Here is a 21,627-nt window from a genome sequence, read left to right on the forward strand (position 1 = left end):
ATATAGACGGCCGTCTGGTGCTGAACGGTGGACCCGCATGTGACATGACGAGCGAGCTGAGCCGGCCCTCGCTGCTGGCCCTCCTCGACCTCGAGCTCTTTGCTTACGCCTTCTGAAACGATCGAGGCCATTCTTGACCTTTGTCCTGACCTTTGCTTTGAAACGAAACACTTCGGCCACGACGCTGCCCATTCCTGCTCAGCATGCTTGCTTGCATGTTGCCAGCATTGTCGTATTGGGAGAGAATCTGCCTCGCCCACGGTTCGTCCCATACCGTATCTGGGTCAGAGATGCGCAGCTCTTCATCACGCAAGGAGCATTGAGCCACGGACTCAGAGAGGCCGCCTGGATTAACCCTACCCAATCACCGCTGGCTGGTGCTGTGGGGTCGGCGGGGCCAATTTTAGCGCACCATACGCGTGGATCAACGTCATCTCCCTCCCTCCTCGTGTGTGAGCCGTGGCCTCGATTCTGGGCTGCTCCAAAAGCGCCCAAGCCTCCACGCCCCTAGCTCCAGGTCCCAGGTCCCAGGTCTGGGACGTCCAAGGTCCAAGGTTCCAGGTCTATTGTCAAAGATCCTCCTTCTCCAGGCCATCTCCGGATCCAGGTCTCCATTTTCCGCAGTGCCAGATGGAACATTGACTTTTTGCCATGGCATAGTCATCGTCGTCGATCATCTCTAGACCTAGAATTATTACAGCAGCGCTATCCTTCTCCTCCTCCCCTCCTTTGCAAACACCCTAACCTCTAATCATCGGCATACAGTCTTTGCTCTCGTTCTCATTCTCTTCTCTTGTCTTGCCCTCCACCTTTTGCTACCTAATCCACCTGCCACCCAAAACTTACCCCACTGGCTACCCCCCTTTCATATGCTACAGCCACCGCAGCCTTGCTGTTAATCAACCACCAGCCACTGGCATTTTTGTGAGACCCTTCGAGATTACAGCAGTCTCTCGAGCCCCTGACATGTCCGAGTCCGGTGATAGGTATGACGTTGTCCCGCATTGTTGACTTTATTGTTGTTGCTGCTGGCGTTGGTGTAGCCGACCCCCGCTGAGAGCTGTCTGCTAATACGTGGGTCTTTCTTGGGGTCTCCAGTTCCCACAAGCGCTCCAGATCGGCAGCTGCTCTGTCCCTCCTTCGACGTGTCCGCGAGCCCGACGACACTCCTCAAAGCCCTGCCGGCTCCGGCTCCTCCCCAGTAGCTGCCAACCCCCCAGCGGCTGCCCCGACCGTCTCTATGTCGCACCAACAAGCAAATAGGAGCCAGGGCTCCAGGCTCTCCCTCGCTGGTTCTGTCAGCGGCCGCGTGCCCTCCTACCAAGCTCAGCCTCAAGCTCAGTCCCCATCGCCAACCACCCCAAAGGCCGCTGCTACCACCATCTACGATAGGGGGAACACCATCGAGCAGTCCGTGCGCAAGTTTCGCATCGTCGAGGCCTTGCGCAGCGGCGATACCGCCTCCATCTCCAGGGCCATCCGCGAAACCTCAGAAGGCGGGCCCAGGCCCAGCACGTCTTCCATCAATACCCTATCCGGAGGCGCCCTGGACGATACCACAGTCCTCCATCTTGCTATCCAAGTCGCCGAATTCCCTGTCGTTGAATATGTCATATCCGACGGTGCTGGCTACGTGGACATCAATGCCAGAGACAAGGACGGCAACACAGCGTTGCATATTGCAGCCAGCCAGGGGAGGACATCAATCGTGAAGCTGCTATTGGAGCAGAAGGATATCAATGATGCCATTCCAAACAACCAGGGTCGCTTGCCGCTTGACCTGGCCCGCAATGCCGACATCTTCCAGTCGCTGCAACTGTCCCGGTCTCTTTTCGCAGAATCCAAGATCAAGCAGGTCCAAGAGCTGATCAACCAGCAAGACTACAAGGCTCTGGAGCAGGTTCTTGAGGAGACTCGCCTCAAGACCGTTTTGGATATCAACAGCACCGAGTTTGTCCTCGACCCCCTGACCGCCCAGGCTGGCGGCACGCTTCTCCACGAAGCCGCCCGTCGCAAGAACACTGCCCTCATCCAGATCTTGCTTCTGCACGGCGCAGACCCATTCAGGCGAGACCGGAAAGGCAAGCTGCCTCAGGACGCGACCAAGGATGACGTGACTCGCGCTATGCTCAAGAAGTCTCCCGCCGCGGTTGCCGCCCAACGGGGCATCCAGGAGAAGGCCGTCCTTGGGACAGCATCGCAAGCCGCTGCTGCTGCACCTGGGGATCCACTCCTGGGCAAGGAAGCCAGAGAGATGAAGGGATACCTCAAGAAGTGGACCAACTACCGCAAGGGGTACCAGCTGAGATGGTTCGTCCTTGAAGACGGTGTCCTGAGCTACTACAAGCACCAAGACGACTCTGGCTCTGCCTGCCGCGGCGCAATCAACATGCGCATCGCCAAGCTCAACATGAGTCCTGATGAGAAGACCAAGTTTGAAATCATCGGCAAGTCCTCGGTCAAGTACACACTCAAGGCCAACCATGAGGTTGAGGCGAAAAGATGGTTCTGGGCCTTGAACAATGCCATCCAGTGGACCAAAGACCAGGCCAAAGAAGAAATCAAACAGCGTGCCACGGAAGCCGAGTTATTGAGCAAGGCAAAGGAGCATGTTCAGGGTACCTCGAGTGGCGACACCCCGAGCGAGAATGCCAGTCTCCTGGAACCTGGGCCGCGGGCCAGCACACAGCTCACCCGGCTACAGTCTGCCTCCAAGTCGGGGAGCAAACTGACCAGCACGGGAGGCAGTATCGCTGAGGAGGATGAGACAGACCGTGACACTAGGGCGGGCATGTCCGTCATGCATGACGAGGAGGATGATGACGGCGATGCCTCAAGTGGCCGTGAACAGCCGAGCGCCGCCAAGGACGCGTTCAATATCACTGCGCAGTCGCTGAAGCTACAGCTGGAGACAATGGCGCAAGTGAACGCGGCTCTGGTCGCAGAGGCTAGTCAAAATCCTAACGTAAAGCTATCGGATCCTAAGACGGCAGGAGCTCTCGCTACGTACGATGCTGCTATTCGATCCATGGCAGGGCTCACTGGCGATCTCATGCGGATCTCTCGTGATAGAGACTCGTACTGGCAATACCGCCTGGATCGAGAGGTCGACATGAGGCGCATGTGGGAAGAAAGCATGGCACAGGTTGCTAAGGAACAGGAAGTGCTGCAAGCCAAGATTGGTGAGGCAGAAGAGAAGCGAAAGCACACGAAGCGGATGCTCAAGGAGGTAGTCAGCAACAGCATGACCGAAAGCCAGACTGTTTCCCCCGGTCTTGCTCCTGGCGCCGATACTCAAGGAGAGACAGAGGATGCCGCAGTCAACGATCAAAAGTCACCGACCCGAAGCCTTCCGCTCAGCCGCCACGAGACTGTGCTCACAGAGATCGCAAATCTCTCCGAAGACGAGTCGGAGGATGACGAGGAATTCTTCGACGCTGTCGATGCTGGAGAGATTGAAGCCGAGCCCTTGCCTCCTGCCACAGCCACTGACGAAGAAAACAAGCAACTTGTGGCATCAACCGGCATCGACATCAGCAGCTCTTTCCATGGATACGAGAACGGCATACGGAAGAGGTTGAAAATGGATGCGGACAACCGTCCGAAAATCTCTCTTTGGGTAAGCCGACCGTTGCTATAGACTTCGCGCAGACGACTGATCACTTGATTTCTAGGGTATTCTGAAATCGATGATTGGCAAAGACATGACCAAGATGACCCTGCCCGTGACCTTCAACGAACCCACTTCGCTGCTTTACCGCTGCGGAGAGGATATGGAATATGCCGACCTACTGGATCTCGCTGCCGATCGTACTGACTCAATCGAGCGGCTTCTCTACGTTGCTGCGTTTGCAGCAAGTGAGTATGCTTCAACGATTGGTCGTGTGGCCAAGCCGTTCAACCCCCTGCTCGGAGAGACCTTCGAGTACGTCAGACCCGACAAAAACTACCGCTTCTTCATTGAGCAAGTTAGCCACCACCCACCTGTTGGTGCCGCTTGGGCCGAGTCTCCGAAGTGGACGTATTATGGCGAGTCGGCAGTCAGGTCCAAGTTCTACGGCCGATCGTTCGACATCAACCCACTTGGCACGTGGTTTTTGAAGCTTCGCCCTGCTTCAGGTGGCGAAGAAGAGCTTTACACGTGGAAGAAGGTGACTTCGTCGGTGGTTGGCATCATCACGGGTAACCCTGTCGTCGACAACTATGGCCCCATGGAGATCAAGAACTGGAACACAGGTGAAGTGGCACACTTGGATTTCAAGCAGCGTGGTTGGAAGGAGACATCCGCATATCAGATTGCTGGCAAGATCGTGGATGCCAACGGGCGCGTCCGCGTCAGCATCGGCGGCAAGTGGAACTCCAAGCTCTACGCTCGTGTCACACCTGGCTACGAGGCTCCCGTCGAGGCGCCCGCCAACGACAATGATACGATTTACAAGGGTAGCCTGGGCGAGTCTGACCCTAACAAGGCCTTCCTGATCTGGCAGGCGAACGAGCGTCCTAAGGGCATCCCGTTCAACCTGACCCCGTTCGTGCTCACATTCAACCACATCGATGACCAGCTAAAGCCGTGGCTCGCCCCGACCGACTCACGCCTCAGGCCTGACCAGCGAGCGATGGAGGAAGGCGAATACGACTTCGCGGCAACGGAAAAGAATCGCCTTGAGGAGGGGCAGCGCGCCCGGAGGAGGGAGCGTGAAGCCAAGGGCGACGATTTCGCGCCCGCGTGGTTCACCAAGGCGAGGTGTGAGATCACCGGCGAGGAGTATTGGAAGTTCAATGGCAAGTACTGGGAGCAGAGAGAGAAGGCTGGCAAGGGCGACGAGAGCGCGTGGGCGGGGCTAGAAGAGATCTACGCGTAGGACGGCGACATCAGCTACTTGTTCAGGGGGTGGTAATCTCACAGGTTTTTTTTGGATGCGTGGAAGAGTTACAGAGTAATGAGTCAAGACACGGGTGCAATAATGAAAACCCGAACTGCGAAGCCTCGATGCACCTGGTGAATGCCCGTGTGTTTCCGAAATTGACGTGGAGACACCATAGATGCTAAATGTGCGACTGGAACGAATGATGCGGTCATTCAAGATGGCTAGGGAATCTCCCCACTGCTTCAGGGTCGCCAGCTACGTGCAGGGAACAGAACAATTTGCAACTGAAGGAGACGAAGGATCCATTCACACGTACACCGAAAATTAGAGGGACGAGTAGTTGACAATTCGAGGGCCTTCATGTTGGGCAAGCTCTTTTACCTCTTAGATGAGCAGCCCTGATTCGAGTGAGAAGATTGGTTGAACGGGCCTCAAATTCAGCAGCTTTTGAGAAATCATGTTAACAAAGGCCATATGGATCCCTTATGTTGGTAGCTACGAAGCACGGGTGTTCCTACTGGTTGGTGTGTGTCAAACGTAGTGTGTCTCCGACGGATGCCGGCTCGGAGTGACTTTAGAAATGAATCCACCAAGTGTCCTCGCGTCTCGCATGCAACATGAAGTCGGAGCAAAAGTGCGCTCCTATTAGAATCACACGTTTCTGAGAAGAAGCTGTGAACAACAGAGCTCGGAGTTTTATTTCCAGATTTAGTCACAGAATTTGAAGACAAAGTCTGGTATGTCGTTTGTACCAAAAACGCCAAGGGCCGCCTTTCGCGGTCTCAGCCTAGCTGTGATGAGTCCCCACTAGGTTCCAGAGAACGGTGACCTATGCAAATTTGAGAGGGTTGACTGTGTATGGCCCAGTGGTTTTATGGCTTTTGCTCGCTTATCTGGGAGTCGGAAGTGCTGTAGCCCCCAGCAGCCTTCTTGTCATTCCCAAAGACAAGTCCTGGATGCCCAGCCATGAGACAATAAACCGCTACGATGATCATCCTGCCCAATTTGAGACCATATCAGTACGGGCTCCTCTATAGAGTTGGGGTGGGGGTGATTGTTTTCCAGAGGACGACTTACACTCCCTCGAGACCGATAAACAGCGCCTCGTCCCTGACCAGCTCGCCGCCGTACCCCTCGTGCAGCTCCGCGAGGCGGTACGCGCAGCGCACGAGGATCAGCAGCGTCGCCGTGGCCGTGAAGCCGAAGAAGACCTTCAGGCGCCGTGTGAACTTTGGGCCCCCGCCGCCCACGGCGGACGTCTTTGAAAAGCGGTGGTACCGGATGAGGTAGTCGGCGAAGAGGGCGCAGAAGACCAGCATGAAGACGACCTGCAGCACCAGCCCTGCGAGGGCCAGGTCCACGCCGGTCTGGCTGGCTCCCGAGGAGGTCGTCGACATGGCGCCGCCCGCGGCCTGTATCACCAAGCAGATCAGATCGCCGGGGATGAAGATCCAGTAGTAGAGGCGGGGTCGGAAGCGGGAGACCTCGGGGGCGAAGTATTCGATCCTACGGGGGGGTATGTCAGCAAGGCCCCAGATGCTACAAGAAGCTGTTCCCCAGCTTGCTACCACAAAGGGGCTTTACGTACGTGGCCGCGAGAGAGACGTAGATGGCTGCCGTGAAGAAGACGGGCGTGCTCGTGATGCAGACTGATGGTAAACAAAGACAACAACTCAGCTCTCATGCTCTGAACATTTATGCACCATGAGGATGGGACGAGTCTCACTAATCTGAAGCATGAATCCAGTAAAGTCGAAGGGGTTGTTGTACAATAAGATCCGGCCCGTGTAGCCCGCAATGCCGTCCAGAGCACCCAGGACCATGCAGCTCATGAAGAACCATTTCTTCCACCGCCAGCCGAGGTAGATGTGAATGCAGGCCGAGAGGGCATAGAGGACGATGAACGCGATGCTTGCGCTCATCCTGGGCCGGTAGCCGTAGAGGCTGGCCTCGATCGGGCATATTTCGAGCGTGCAATTGCCATCGGGGCCGAAGAGGACAACATCGGGAGGGAGGCGGTTGTAATCTGCCATGCTCATGTGCTAGTGCAATTTGCAAACGGAGTCGAGGAAGATCTGCTCAAACAGTATTCCGAGACCGAGTGTGGGTTTCCGTAGGCACAGGCGGTTGTAGAGCACCAGATCTGGTATGCAAAACTGAGGAGACGTTGTAGGATGTGTGGTGAGCAGGGCAATCAGGCGATCAGTGGCTGAATTGCAGTGAGAGAAGAGAGGAAAACGAAGAAGCTGAATGGTTTGCGATCTAGGCTATGAATACTCGTTTGCGTGGTCTGTGGCTAGAAGATCAAGTGAATGCCATATCCACCGTACCACATGGGCCATGTGGTCATGTTATAGTCTCTGAGATGAATCGGGCCGGGATAATATCTGATTCTTCTCATCAGAACAATACTACAGTCTACGCACACAAGGTGGCTCATTCCGCTCGAGTATCATGTCAACCGTCTGGTGAAAGGATGGGAAGGATTTTGTATCTGGGTACTTGCCGCGGCGTAGCAGCCCGCCAGCGGCTCGAAGTACCGGGCAAGGTATCGGAACGCTGCCTACACGTGTAGGATGATGGCGCACACCTGGCTAGTGCGTTGCGGAGTGTGTAAGCCGTACGTGGTGTGGCTTGGCCCTCTCGCACTCGCTTTTGGGTTGAAGAGAGGCGGCTCAACCTTGGGCCGTCGCTCTAGGGCCGGCGTGCCGCCCGAGTGTGGTGACGACTTGAAAGGACACGGGCTTGGCATGCGTTCAGGATTCAGCCGCTTCGCTTTAGTGAGAATATGCTCAATGAGTGGGCAAGCCACATCGGCACGTCTCAGTTGATTGGGTATTCCGCCGCCCTTTGCACGTATTTCTGATGTGAACCCCCCTACAACAATCTGATGGGGGGGGGGTGGCCATCAGGAAAATGTGAAGACACCGGTCCGATATGCTGGTGAAAGACCTCAGTTTAAAACTCAGTTGCGTCCCTGTGTCCATTTTCTTTTATCGCAGTCGAATGTCGGGCCAACATTGAACAGCCGTTTGTTCCCAGGTGAATCTCATCCTATCTGACGAAGCCGTCATTGGAGCGTGATATCTCGCATATTGAGCCGTGATACGGTCTGCCTTGCTAACCAAAATGCGAAACCTTCAATGTTGTTTTTTCGAGCGTGATGCTTCACGTTGCTAAGCCAAGCATGATATATTCCACTGACGAAGAGAGACAGAAGCAAGGAAAGGAGCCCAAGCCTCCCATAACCTGTGTTGTTTATTTATCTGTCCTTTTTCAATGTTGTTTGCTTATTTATTCGCCTCTTTTCTCCTGCTCTTTGGGGGAATTGTATCACTTGCATTCCATTTCAAAGCGTGATCATGACCCGACTGTCTAATTTTGTCTGACAGTTTATCACTGAAGCCCAGACAACGCCCAGTCACTGCCATCACTGCTCGCCTTTCAGAGGCGTTTTCCCGACTGCTGTACTTCAAGGATGTACCTCCGCTTCTACGGCTCTTTTGAGACAGATGCCCGTCTCCCTCCCCTTCTCTTCCAAAGTACCGTCATCTCGGACCTGCACCGGGACGCACCTGCTATCCCAACCTGAGTCTCACGTAAAACGTCTCGCATATTGCGTCGCGCTCTGGAAAGGGTGTGTTTCCGCTCATTGCCGCCTACTGAGCAAGATGTTGACAAAGCCCCTCCCGCTTCCCTGGGTTCATGAAGCAAACCTTGCTCCGATTCGAGGTACAGCGAGCGCCGATGTGGAGTTTGTCCAGTTCATCGGCAGCAACAAGGACGCAGTCTCAAAGTTTGGAGGGTTCGTATTGACAAAATGGTCTAACTTACGCCTTGAAAATTATAAATAAAGACCATTTGGTCATCCACTTATACAGTGTTACCCCAATGTTCTTGTTAGAGACGGCGATAGTAAACTGAGTTTTTGGACACGATGCTTCTCAGCATTGCTCGCGTCTCCTGCTATGGACGTTGTCTGGACATTCCAGGCCTCAGACTCAGGCATTCAAGTCATTATGGAAGCCACGCTGTAAACAAGAGCCTACGAGGAGGAATGTCAAGGCAAGTCCTCTGTCACGGCTGAAGTATTTACGCATGGGAACCAACTTGACAAGCTATGTCGCGCATGTCGAACGACCTCGTGTTCAGGATCAATCATACACCGCAGAGACTCTCAAGTCACTTCAGGATTGCCAGTTCGAGTTGAAATCAAGGTGGTCCATGACCATGCCATCTTTGTTGATTATTATTACATGTTTTCAGATGACGACTCCTGCTATCCCAAACCAGTTTTGGTTTCTTCCGGATGTTGTCCGTTCCCGTCGCTTGTCCTCCCATCTAAATGTTCAGAGAATAAGGAAAAGTTTGGTTTGCAAGCGAGGAACCTCGGGGTCCAGAGTCCTTCGTCTCTATTACATGTATGTGTGTTGTGCAAAAGGCAGACATGCTCCTGCACCTGGTATCTTAGACCGTGATGCGCTTTCCAGAAAAAAACCAGGACCACTGTAAATGCTCTGTCGTAAGGATCGTAAGAAGGAAATGTTTGTTGTGATGCTAATCAGCTATGATATTTTGTGACCAAGGAATCGTGCCGATGAGGCAGACTAGCATGTGGGTATTGTGTTGATACATTGCGCCGGCTCATCTCATTTACAGAGCGAGAACAGCAACGACGGCCAGGAAGGCAGCGCCAAGGCTGGCTCCGGTCCTTCCAGCTCCGGCGGTGACGACGGTAGTCTGGGAAGCGGAGGGCACGAGGGCAGTGGTGCCCTGGGCAACACCCGACGCACCAGCAGAGCTGCCGGTGGGGTAGGGAGCCTCCCCGCCTGGGGCAGCCCCAGATGGGGAGACAGCTCCGGCGGTCTCGACGGCAGAGGCAGGGTAGCTCGTGACGGGCACAACACCAACCTGGGTGGTCTCGGAGGCAGTGTAGGTGGTCAGAGCAACCTGGGGCACGGTGAGGACAGTCGAAACTGTGACGGTCGAGGATGACGACGGCAAAATCTCGCCGGCAGAGTTGGTGCAAGGAACAACTGTGGTCTCGTGGACAACAATGGTGGTAGCAGATGCGGGAGGAGTGGCGGTGACGGTCAGGTAAGTGGTCACCGAAGCGCCAGTGGCGACAGCAGGGTTGTTACCAGCGTAGGAGCCGCAGATACCCTGGAAGTACTGGATGGCCTCCGCAATAGTCTCGTCAGAGTCACCATAAGCGTAGAGGCACTGGTAGACGTTCTGGACAAAGTTGGCGTCAGGGCAGTAGCAGGAAGCATCGGCGTTGTCAACACAGCCGACAACGAAGTTCCAGGTGCTGATGCAAGCAGGGACAATGGTCGGGCAAGGCAGAGTCTCAGTTGGAGCAGCAGGGCTCTCGGTGGTGCTGGCAATAGGGGACAGCTCGGAGGTCGAGCTCTCACCAGCGGGAGGAGCCTCGCCGGAGGGAGGAGCCTCACCAGCTGGGGTGGTCTCGGCAGGAGGGACACCCTGGGTCTGGGTGACGGCGTGGCTGGTGGTGAAGACGGAAGTCTCAGTGGCAGTCACAGGGCAGATAGTGGTGCTGACAGCAACAACCTGAGCATGTTGTTAGTACTTATGTGTGCAGGTGGATGAAGACACAGGAGCAAAAGAGTCTAACTTACAACGGTGGTAGTGGCAGTCTGGCCCTCAGAAACACCAGCAGGGCAGCTGACGACCTCGGGTCCGCAGCTAGTGATGGTCTGGATGGAGGTGCTGTAGACGGTGGAGGTGGTCTGGAAGCTGGTAATGGCGGTGCTGGTGATCTCGTAGGTGGTCGACTCGACAGAGCTGGGGACCTCGACGGGGGAGGTGGACTCGGCAGACGAGGGGCTGGGAGGAGTCTGGGAAGCAACAGGGGTGGTCTGCGAGCCGCCGGGTCCGGAGGGGCCAACAGGAGGGAGGGATGGCTTGGAGCCGGTCTCAGAAGGAGACGAGGGCTTGACACCGGAGGGCCCAGTAGCAGTGGGCTTGCCGGGAATGGCTGGCACTGTAGAAGTCTTGATCTGGCTGGAGTGGGTCTGGGTGTACTTGGTGGTGGTGCTAGAGGCGGAAGAGCAGTCGAAGGAGACAGTGGGGATGGAGACACCACAGGTCGAGGAAGCCTTGGGGATCTTGTCACCAGACTGGCCGGACGGGTAGACGATGGTCACGTTCTTGGCACCACCGCACTGCGAGTTCTTGACGGTCGAGCCCTGGGAAGAGCAGGAGCTGCGCTGCTTGCATGTCGAACCATCGCCCATGGAAAAGTGGAACTCGAGGTCGGCGTCGAACTCGGTGATGACATCGATGGTGCTGACTGAGAAGGACTCGATCTCGGTATCCTGGCCGCAGCCGAACGAGGGCGAGCTCTCCTTCTCGTGACCGCAGCTTCCCTTGAGGGCCTTGGAAGTCCGTGGGGCGAAACGGCTGCCGGGCTCACGCTTTCCGTAGCCCTCCTCGCATTCGAATCCACCGAAGCTGAAGCCTCCGTAGGATGAGAAGGAGCCGAGTTGCAGGTCACTCCAGTCCCAACCACTCTCCTGTTGGGTGTTGCACTTGTTGTCTGTGTTGTCGGGGCAGTTGAAGCCACCAAAGTCGTTCCAGCCCTGTGGGTAAGAGTCAGCATATCCAGTGCTCCCAGCCAGAACATGCAGGGTTCCCGAGACATACAGTGGCTGATGCGGTTGCCGCGAGGGCAAGAATAGAAACGGACTTCATGTTGTCTGGATGGCGAATGTGTTGCTACTTGTGTGAATAATGACAGTGGCGATGATACCAAAGAGTGAAGATAGTCGATATGTACTCAGTACAAGGCGAGTATGGGTAGAGAGTGGTAGGCGGAGGCAAGTATAGCGAGTGACTTGGGGCTCCTTGACAGAAGGAAATATAAAGAAAATGATCACAGTTGTTTTTGGCGAGAAGAAGCCGACTGTTGATGGAGAGGAAACCTGGAGGAGAAGGAGAACAAACCATCAACGAAGCGACGGCAAGCAAAGCAGATATATACAGATGCGGTAGCGGTGCAGAGACTGCGAGCATGGCGCGTGTGGAGTGTGGTCCCCTTCGCCCCCCCCCCCCCTGGTGCTGCTCTGCCCATGCACCTGCATAGTACGACGGATGGTGGCAGCGGTAGGAGGTGAGGTCACGTAGAGGGCCGAGGAGCAGCCATGCCCATGTCCATGCTCATGACCATGAGGGTGGCGCGGTGGGTCGAATATTTGCAAGGGGTTCCCAAGACGCAGATGCATCCCTGGTATTTTCCCTTAGAGTTGTTTCTTTCCTGCTGGTCAACTCCACTGACCCATCCGGAAGGACTGGCACTAGGCTCGAAGAGTAGCCCTGGCTGTTTCTGATGCTCGATAGGGAATGGGAGATGCGACCTGGCCGCCCGGAGCAGCACCAGCCAATGGGCACGTAGCATCGTGCCTCCGGCGGCCCAGAAGGGGGCATCAGATCAGACAGACCAGGATTGAAATAGCAGCGCGGGCACCTCCAGCCTCGAGCCATGCTGACAGGCGTTCACACATGCGATGCCCGAATCCTCACACAGTCTGATGTTGAGTCCGGATGGCTCGAGGCCCGGCCGCCGTTGAAGGTGGCCCAGCCACGGGCAGAGGACGAGAAGGGCAGACGGCGGGCCAGCGCACAGAGCATGGCAATCTCTTGATCGGACGAACTGGGGCTCGTAGACGGAGATGGGATCAATGTTGGGGAGCAAGTGAGGAGAAGATCGAGGGTCCGAGTGCTGCCCTTTTTTGCCCATGGCACGGAGGTGCAAGCGAGTGGATGTGGATGTCGGCCTCTGCCACCAGAAAGAGTGGCAGGCTTGCCTGTTCGGGTCGGGCACGCGGAGGGGTTGGCCTGTTGCGCGCGGCTCTGTCTGCCAGATGCAGGTGGTGTCAAACCACAGGTCAGGGGTAGCCGCTCGTAACCACCCCTTCTGGCAAGGGAGCAGGGTGGGTAGCTGCCAGGTACCGCCAGGGCATCCAGACCTTTCCGTCCAATCCTTGTCAGGGGGGGCCGGTTCGCCCAATCAGCTTACACCGGGCGACTCAGACCCACATGGATTCGCCCAGAGGCTGCTCCTTCTTGCTGTCCATGTAACTGTGTACCCGCGCCCCTCGCTTCGACTCCAGGTCCGCTGATGAGACCCAGGTAGATATTGTATTGTACCTACCGATTCGGGAGTCATCGAGAGGTGGATATCTCAGGTCGACCACAGGAAGATGATTACTCCAGCCATCATGACAGACAGGCATTGTCGGATATATCTCCGGGAAAAGGGGGCCACCATGTGGTGCAACACAGCACTTTGGGCAGAAGCTGAGGGCAGGGCAGGGCACACGCAGCTCGATCTCCAGCTGCGTAGAGGGAAACAAGATCCCGTAACCTTGCTGTTAACTGGCGGACTGAGAACGTTTTCTTCTTGTCTTTTCTCCTGTCGTCGAATGAGAACCCTGAGCATCAGGTTCTCCAAATGAACGGTGTGCTGGATGCAATGCAGGGCCTGAGGACCTGACCAACAGGAACGACTCTGGGGCTCCTGAAACAAGCTTGACCTGCTCAGCCACCAGCGACCACCAGTCAAGCGTCCCTTCTGTTCCCTGCCATGCCCTGCCCTGCCATCGCTTTGCCGGGACACGGCAACCGCGCTAATGCAGGAACAGGAGCTGCCAGTGGGGATCGGCAAGCAGCTGCGGGCCAACCGTCGCCCTCGCTCCTTGCCGTCCCAATATCCACGCTTGGCCAGTCGGACCCAGAAGCCCCAGCGCAGCTTCATGCCGTGTCTGCACAGCAAACCGGCCACAGCCACGATGATTATCACATGCATTCATTGCAACCACAGGAGCTCCTCAGCTCTTCAACATGGTGGACCAGTGGACCAAACTCAGCAACCGTCTCATCTCCTCAGCTCGTCTCATCGGGTCCTGAAGCAGGGCTCCTTCGTCTACGACCGGGCCAGACCAGACCAGCCAAACGAGCCAAACCAGCCAGGCCCGGCCGATATCCGCTTGACATGGGAGGGAGGCGGCACCAAATCGCCCACGATGACCGTGAGGTTGCAGAGAACCGTCATGGCTTCATCGGGGAATTTGGTCTTTGCACCCCCCCCCCAAGGGACCCTGTAGTCTTGGCAGCTATTCCCCTTTCGATCTCTGCAACGGCGCCATGTCCCTCTTCCAGAACTCCAGGCCCACCTCGAGTCCTCGCTACGACGGTAACACGTCCCTCTCCCGCTCAAAGTCTCCCCACAGAGCAGACTGGGACACAGCACATCATGTCCGCCCAGACCCAGACCGTCCGCCGTCGCTCGCCCGACTTCGTATTTGTGCAGTCGTCAATACAACCAACCCTGATTTCATCAGATGTCACTGGGAATCGCTCCGGATAAACACCTCCGCCTCCTCGCATACTCGATCCTCGTCATCCCGCCTCGGACTCGTGGCCAGGCCGCCAGTTCTATTTCCGGTCCCACAACAGGAGTCGGCGGGATCGGGAATCTCCAAGAAAAGCCAGTGTGCATGTCAAGGTCGGTGACCACAGCTTCGGATCTGGATATGGGGGCATAAAGCTGATGACGAGCTCCTCCAGGATACCCGAGTCAATCCATCGCGAGCCATCACGCTCACAGCCTCCGAAGGCTGCTCTGCTCGACACAAGCATCATCCCAAGGTCCTGCTAACTTCTTTCGAACTAATTCCAGCTAGTGCCGAGGACTGATGACGGGGGTTATGGACGCATCTCGCCGGGGTTGGCCACTTGTTTCATGTTTCAGCCATCCCGTGTTCGTCCCTTTTCCCTTTTCCCTTCTCGTCACCCTTCCCCTGGACGACTGCAGGCTGGGAATGCATGCCCACTGACTCTATCCCCAGTCAGGGCAACCGGGCGGCCACGCAACCTCTGATCTTGGCAAGAACGTTTTGGCCAACTGCTCAACGGTATTCGAAGTAGGAGGACAGCCTGTGCCCCACCTACCGCATCAGCCGATTCTGTAATCACGATTGGTTGTAATCTACGGTGGGCAGAATTGGAGCACATTCAAGAAATCCGAAGCTCTACTTAGTAGTGCATTGCGGCCCGAGGCTGTGGTCAGGCCCTTTAATTTCCGAGTCTTCTGCACCGGTTCGACGCCGTCGATATCGCAGTGTTCTCGGTGCGCGAGATGGCGCAAGCCATCTACGGACATTAGTCACTTGGCTTGACAGACTTGCTGATGTTGCACGGGGAAGCGAGCAGCGTACAACGGCTTCAAAAATGGTCTCGGCCAAGCAGGAAGGTCCACGATCATCTGGGCCTTCGGGTAACCTGGAAGCTGTCACGATCGTGCCAAGTCTTGGAGACGCAGCATCCTCAACTAGATGGGACGACAAGACCATTGCTGTTCTCCAACTCTATTTCTCGAATATCTTCGCAAACTAGAAATACGCATGGCAGTCGGTGGACATTGAACTCGACACCAAAATCATTTGCCTCGGCTAGTCTGTCAATCTGGTTTCCATCGGCCTTTATCCCATTCTTTTCAGATCCGGAGGGTCTTTATTCTAGTTGCTCCCAAGGTACCGGAGATGTCTGGAGATGTCCTCCGAATGGAGGTCTCGATATGGTTGTGTACAGAGGCCTCCTGGTTAATAGGGCCAAGTCCCTTTCAACTATCCGACCAGCGCATCCTGGTGTTGCATCAACTCTTCGAAGCCGACCAGACGGGATAAACCTTTGTCGACACCATGCACGGGGTCGATTATGAGGAAGGAAGAAGCTGGCCGAACATTTTTGATGATCTAAGTTTAGGGCCACATAAAGTATTGACGTCCACACAACAGGGTTGATCGGCAGAGTAGATGGAGCCGCCCAACAGCCCGGGAGATGATCGACGTCTACTGCCGTACCAACATGCCCCCAGCGCAAAGCAGCAGGTGCTGGTTGGTGCTATTGTCCCGGTTGACTAAATCAACGCGCTGCTGACGGCCCTCATCATAGGCTGCATCCAATCAACCTTCTCTCCAAGTCGGAAATCCAGAGCATCGGTCTGTCAGCGTGCACAGGCGAAGCCGCGGGCATTTCAGCTGGAGTCTGTAAACATAAGATCAACTCGGACTCTGTCGCGCTGAAGTGACACCCGACCGACATCCGGTGAAGACTTTTTCCTCAGTCTGCAGTAGTCAGGAGAACTTGCAGCCACCACGGCACGCACATGCACGTGGATTTTCCTTGACTGGCGCCATCACACTGCATATGTGCATCGACCCGCAACGTCAGATCAGGGTACACCCGAGAGAGGCAGTGGCCCCTGAGGAGTCGTGAAAGGCATTGAGAGGGCTTGGGGGCTAGTCCTCTGAAGTAACTGCGCCTCTTGATGGTCCGGCGTCGCGATCTCGTCGAAACAGTGATGCTGCACACACTTGGGCGTTGTCGCTCAATCAAACAGCCATGTGACCTTGAACTCGTCGGAGTGAGCAAGCCAGGGCACATTTCAGGGGTCCGGACCGATAGAGATACCGTCAAGGCTAGAACTATCGAAAAGCATCGTCGTGCTGACGTTGTCCCCACGATTTGCTACACGATCACGGGTTATTGTTTACCACAGCAAAACGTCTTTTAATAGTAGGGAATCCTGTCCTTCGCGAGTGCAGATCCTCATTCCATGCCATGCGGCTCCAGGAAACAGCGGAGGATCTTCCCAGCTCTCCACAAACTCAATGCTACTGATCGGTAAGTTTATCTGGCAGGGGTTCATCTAAACATCTAATGCATTTCCATTTTGGTCAAGGAAAACAGGACAGCAAGTCCCACCTTTCTGCACCGCCTTCCACGGAGGATCCACATCCATCATGAACAATCGTGCAACAGTCAGTCTTCCACTCCTGTCGCGGTTTTCTCGGTGTGTGGGCCGTAGATAGTTCCTGGTTCATGATCACAACTTTGTTACGGTGGCGGCCGGGCGAAGGTCTCCGCGACCCCAGAACGGCCTTGCCCGATCCAGACAGGTCAGCCAGGGGCGAGGGATACCTGAATGCAACGTCGAGCTCTCCCCGGCCCCTAGCCCTTGTGCCTCCTGTGTTTCGAAAATCATGGCATGGTAGAATGGAGGCCCCCCAAGTCCTGTCGAATATTCTCTGCTACACCATGGAGGTGGCTGAGCCTCTGCGCGAGATATCAAGGGCTTCATGCTCGACGCATGGTGCGGTGTGACTACTCAGATGTCGAACAGGCTTGGGCGTTGGATGATACGAGGCCGCCGGCGAGCACGATTTTTTTTGTAAACCTGCTTGTTGCTCGGCATGGCGTGGTTGGCCTTCCCTGGTTAACAGCAGCCGGTGCATCGCCTGCTCCACGGGCAGACGAGACTCGAGCAGGCCAGGTGCATGCACCATCGAGATTCTGCAGAGCGTCGTCCTGATGTGGGCGTGGGAGCAGCCCTCGCCTGTTCTAAACTCCGGACCATAGATGCCCACTGGCGAGACCCACCTAGAATTTGATTGCCCGTCTCAAGCGGGTTACTGTATGTCTTGCCTCGGCAGCGACGCCGAGCACTATCGCTGCTCTGCGGATAGCCTCATCTCCAGCCCCGGCCTGCTGTTGCCGCGACAGGACCCGTCGACTATTGACTTCGTGAATGACATTTCATCTCGTGGGCGAGCTTTCATTCCGTCTTCTAAGCCCCTGCCTCAACCACCAGCTTGCATCCTCCGTAGTCTCTCCTCCGCCGCCCTGGCCCTCCTCTCCCGCTCCAACCTCATCCTCTGCTCCGGGGTCAACCCCCTGGCTTCCTCCTGCCTCTTCTCCTCGGCGCTCTTCTCGACGCTGCCTCCCAGCACACCGCCGGCCTTCCGTCTCGCGCTGTCGACGACCTTAGGTCCCTGTGTCTTCAGCCTCTCCTCTTCGGCCTTCCTCCTTTCGGTTTCCTTGCGCTCTGCCTCCTTCCGCTCGCGCTCCCCTCGCTGATCTGCCTCCTCCTTCTTCATTCCCGGCGGGACCTTCGCGGCATCCCAGTCCCACGCGCCCTCGCCCAGCTCGTGCCGGGCCACGCGAAACGCATCCCGCGTCGCGCGGTCGCCCGCGAGCTCAAAGGGCGTCTTGCCCTCGCCGTTTGGTAGTGTAGGGTCCGCGCCGCCGCGGGTCAGCAGGCCCGCGATCAGGGCGGCTGCGTTCTGTGCCGCCGCCAGGTGCAGCGGCGTCGGGGCGTGGTGGTTCACGTCGGCGGGCTGGAAGCGGAAGTTGGCCTCGAGGGAGTTGGTCTTGATATACGAGAGTAGGGCGGGGAGTTTCGAGCGGCGGATGAGGGCCTGTGTCTGCTGCGTGTGGAGCAGGGCTGTCTCCTCCTCCTCGGTGAGCTTCGGGGGAGCCGGCTTGGACGGCTTGCTTGCCTGCGGCTTTGTGGCGGCTTCCGTGGCGGCGTTTGGGTCGACCGGTAATAGCTCCCTCACCTTGAGCCGGGTCAGCTCGATGAAGGAGCGCATCAGCTCGTTCTGTGTTGCCCGCCGCGTGCTGAAGGGGAACCCGCGTATCCGCGGGTCGTTCGCCCGTAGAACTTGCCCATCGTACGGGCCGTAGAGCGTTCGCCGGTTTGTAACCCCGGTGGCCCGGATGAAGAGCAGGTCGGCAGTATCCAGAAGACCTTTCCAGTCCGTCAGGAGCTGCCGCACGTCGTCGACCAGTGCCTGCTCGTTGTACCGACGCAGGCTTGAACCTGCCGAGTGGGCGGCGCCCTTGGCGTTGTCGTTGGCTGATTGCGAACCACCTTGTTTCCTTCGCGTGGTGTACCTGTGGAACGTCTTGTGCGCCAGGACTGTAGCTTCGCGGTTCATCGGCCCGGCCCCAGACTTTGTCTGCCGGGGAGAAAGCGCGACTACCATCGCGGCAAAGTGGCCGCCTCCGATCATACACAGGAAGATGTGCGGGCCCTTGTAGGTGGGCGGCGGCTGTGACCCGTCCTTGCTGGGCTTTGGGGCTGCCAATGGTTGTAGTTGGCGCTTCTTGACGGCCTCTGATATGCTGTCCTCCTTCTCGAGCTCCTCGCTTGTAAACAAGGCTCTGTATATTCCGAAATAGTTGTTCTCTGGCAAAACGGGAGAAGAGAACCACATCATTGGCGGCTTTCCCGTGCCTTTCCTCTTGCCTCTGCCCCATTGCTCTCCATCGTCGCCATCATCCCCGGTGCGCTTCTCTGCGAGGGTGGCCTGCTTCTTCAGAAGTGCCGTCAACGTCGAATCCTTCTTGGAATCGTCCTCTTCATCCTCAGAGTCTTCCGAGTCGGACCCAGACAGACTCTCGTCCAAGTCGCCAACCAACTTCTCAAACTCCACCTCGGACACGGGCTTCTGCCCCCTCAGCTTCTGCTTCAGGTTGTAGGTATGCAGGTCCGATTTCTGGTGGCCTCGTTGGTCAAGTACAGTGGCGAATGTGAGACCGCATAATGAGCAGGCTGGCGATCCGACTGTGGTCTCGGACGGTGTTTGCGACGGATCAGAGACAGATTCTGAGGGTGTGTCTAGGTCTGGCTGTTCCTGCGCCTCGCTGTCTAGCTTGATCTTCAGTGTGACCAAGACCTCTGGAGGGAGGTCATAGACTACAGAATATTTTTGTGTCAGCGGTGCGCAGCAAAAGTCCTCGCATGGCAGCGCACGACATACCGTAAAGAGGACGGCGAAGAAGATCGTCCTGCTTTTTGGGGTCTGTCGCCATGGCCGGTCTGGCTAGCCGCGAGAAGCTGGGTTATGGAAGAAAAGAGAGAAGCTCGTCACGAAGCTTGGGGAGGAGAAGCAGTCTTGACATAGAACAGCGACAGCACCAAAAGATTGTCTCGGCGTGACTGACGCCTGTTGACGGCGGATGACGACGGATGACGGGTACCCTTCGGCGACCAGTTTGGGAGCTTATCGATAGAAGGGTCAGTAACGGCTCTGAACCCCCCGACCCCCACCTCCCTTCGATAGTGCTTGCTCAGGGTTAGGCGCAGGTCCTTCAGCCAAAACAACTCGATGGTGTGTCTTCAGAAGGTGGTAATTCGCTTCAAGTTCGAGTCTCTGAATCACAGTACATTGACAAAGAATGATTCCGCTGGGCATAATTTAAGACTCATGTTTCATATTTGATTGGCACAAGGAAACCCCTGAGACAAGGTTACTCTTCCAGTGAGGCTTCAGTCCCACCTGCCGCCTGGGGATCGAACTCAACCCACAATTATTTCCTTTCCTGAAAGTTCATACTGTATCCAGAGACTCTCACCATACTTTCAGCAACAGGGCCTGGGAAACTATTATATAGTAGCCACTGTCCTCTTCTAAAGTTGTGTGTCAGGGGGATAAGTGGTACGGTATCAACCGCTCCTCAGTCCTTCCAGATGTGACGTGTAACAATGAAGGATTTCGTGGGGTTAGATATTTTTCATGTAGCAATAGCAATTTCCTCATAAATGGTTTGGGTAGGAATGCTGATTTTGGACTCACCAAGTCATCTAGTGTAATGAAGAGACGAGAGGTTGAGATTACCTGTATGGTCGGTAGGTAGGCATAGCCAGGACTGTTAAGCTAGATCTTTGTGGCTCGTCGCAGCGATCACATTGAAACCTGCTTCAGGGAGCTTGATTTCTGAAAACTGAAAGTTGAGAAGGATCCTCACATATACGTAACGGGGCTTCACGTGTACTTTGTTTTTGAACGAACTCGGTCAGACAACCGCCAGTCAGGCGGATCCATTGTGAAAAGGCAGGGGATCAATTTCATGAGGTATCAACTCCAGCCTATGGTCTGTTGATAGAGCTTATTCCTCGCCCGAATGAGCATCATGAACCTCTGCTGCAAATGTCTCCAACCCAGAACAGTCAGAAGAAACCCTTTGTGATCCCCCTAGTGCCGGGTTCGTGGCTCGTGACACATGGAAGGGTCATCTTCGATTCAAGCCTCAGATGTCCTCAGCCTCTCCCTTGACGACGAGCTTCTGCTCCTCATCCTCACCCTCCTCAGCAGCGTCCTGGACAGTCTTCCGCTTACGACCGCGCTTGGCAGGAGGCGCCTGCGGCATGTCGTCAGCCTGACGCTTGCCACGCTTTCCACCGGCCTTGTTGTCGTTGGTGGCCTCACCATCGACGTCGGTGCCAACACCCTTGAGCTTTCGGTCGGTGAAGTACCAATTCTTGCTTGCAGCGTTGGCATCCTTGTACTTGGCCATTTTGGCAAGCTTCTCGAAGTCGGGCTGATAGACATTAATTTGTCAGTCCTGCACCCCATGCATCACATACCTGGGATGGCGTCCAACAAGGGTGAGTGGTTGGAAGGGGGATTTTTGCATACCTTGACGTTGTTCTCAGCCAGGGTGATCATGGCCTGGATGGTGAGGTCAACCTCGCGAGGAGTGAGGCCGTAGTGGGGATGACCGTTCTTGTCGGAAGCTCCAGGCATCTTGAATGATTAATGCTTGATGTTCAATGAAGGAGATGATGATGACTTTTGATGCTGGTGTTGAGCTCTCCGATGAGGCAGTTGAACTGAATGGAAATTGGGAGAACAGGGAATGCTCAGTGGTTGCGGTTGAGTCGGGAAGGAAAGATGGAGGGGAGGTTGGGATGATGCAAGTAGTCTGTAAGGTACAGGGAAACGGTACGGATCCAGGTCCCCACTTGACAGCAATTATGCCCCAAGAATTTCAGTTCTGATATGGTGGGCACGAGGCTGTGAGGCTAGGGCGAGGCGGGAGACGCGGCTGAGGACGCGGCTGAGGACACAGGTGACGGGCAGGTACCCACAGCAGTAACCTGGGCAACAGA

General features: G+C 55.9%; 5 protein-coding genes across 5 annotated transcripts; 1 reads left to right on the plus strand and 4 right to left on the minus strand.

Annotated features, from left to right (window-relative positions):
* Positions 1–966: 966 nt before the first annotated feature.
* Positions 967–4,862, plus strand: INS49_001637 (uncharacterized protein; the record flags this gene model as incomplete). The annotated part of the gene is made up of 3 exons (XM_043162462.1): positions 967–986; positions 1,117–3,619; positions 3,675–4,862. The coding sequence occupies 3 exons, from the start codon at positions 967–969 to the stop codon at positions 4,860–4,862; spliced, it is 3,711 nt and encodes a 1,236-aa protein (XP_043030968.1).
* A 1,079-nt stretch (positions 4,863–5,941) lies between these two features.
* INS49_001638 (uncharacterized protein) lies at positions 5,942–6,907 on the minus strand (the record flags this gene model as incomplete). Its single annotated transcript, XM_043162463.1, has 3 exons — positions 5,942–6,374; positions 6,457–6,517; positions 6,595–6,907. The coding sequence occupies 3 exons, from the start codon at positions 6,905–6,907 to the stop codon at positions 5,942–5,944; spliced, it is 807 nt and encodes a 268-aa protein (XP_043030969.1).
* A 2,614-nt stretch (positions 6,908–9,521) lies between these two features.
* INS49_001639 (uncharacterized protein) lies at positions 9,522–11,582 on the minus strand (the record flags this gene model as incomplete). The annotated part of the gene is made up of 3 exons (XM_043162464.1): positions 9,522–10,439; positions 10,508–11,470; positions 11,535–11,582. The coding sequence occupies 3 exons, from the start codon at positions 11,580–11,582 to the stop codon at positions 9,522–9,524; spliced, it is 1,929 nt and encodes a 642-aa protein (XP_043030970.1).
* Positions 11,583–17,530: 5,948 nt separating this feature from the next.
* On the minus strand, positions 17,531–19,547 carry INS49_001640 (uncharacterized protein; the record flags this gene model as incomplete). The annotated part of the gene is made up of 2 exons (XM_043162465.1): positions 17,531–19,431; positions 19,496–19,547. 2 exons carry the CDS (start codon positions 19,545–19,547, stop codon positions 17,531–17,533), a joined length of 1,953 nt encoding a protein of 650 aa, XP_043030971.1.
* Positions 19,548–20,765: 1,218 nt separating this feature from the next.
* On the minus strand, positions 20,766–21,262 carry INS49_001641 (uncharacterized protein; the record flags this gene model as incomplete). The annotated part of the gene is made up of 2 exons (XM_043162466.1): positions 20,766–21,056; positions 21,155–21,262. The coding sequence occupies 2 exons, from the start codon at positions 21,260–21,262 to the stop codon at positions 20,766–20,768; spliced, it is 399 nt and encodes a 132-aa protein (XP_043030972.1).
* Positions 21,263–21,627: the final 365 nt, after the last annotated feature.

This window comes from Diaporthe citri, assembly GCF_014595645.1.
Source record: "Diaporthe citri strain NFHF-8-4 chromosome Unknown scaffold_1, whole genome shotgun sequence".
Classification (NCBI taxonomy): domain Eukaryota; kingdom Fungi; phylum Ascomycota; class Sordariomycetes; order Diaporthales; family Diaporthaceae; genus Diaporthe; species Diaporthe citri.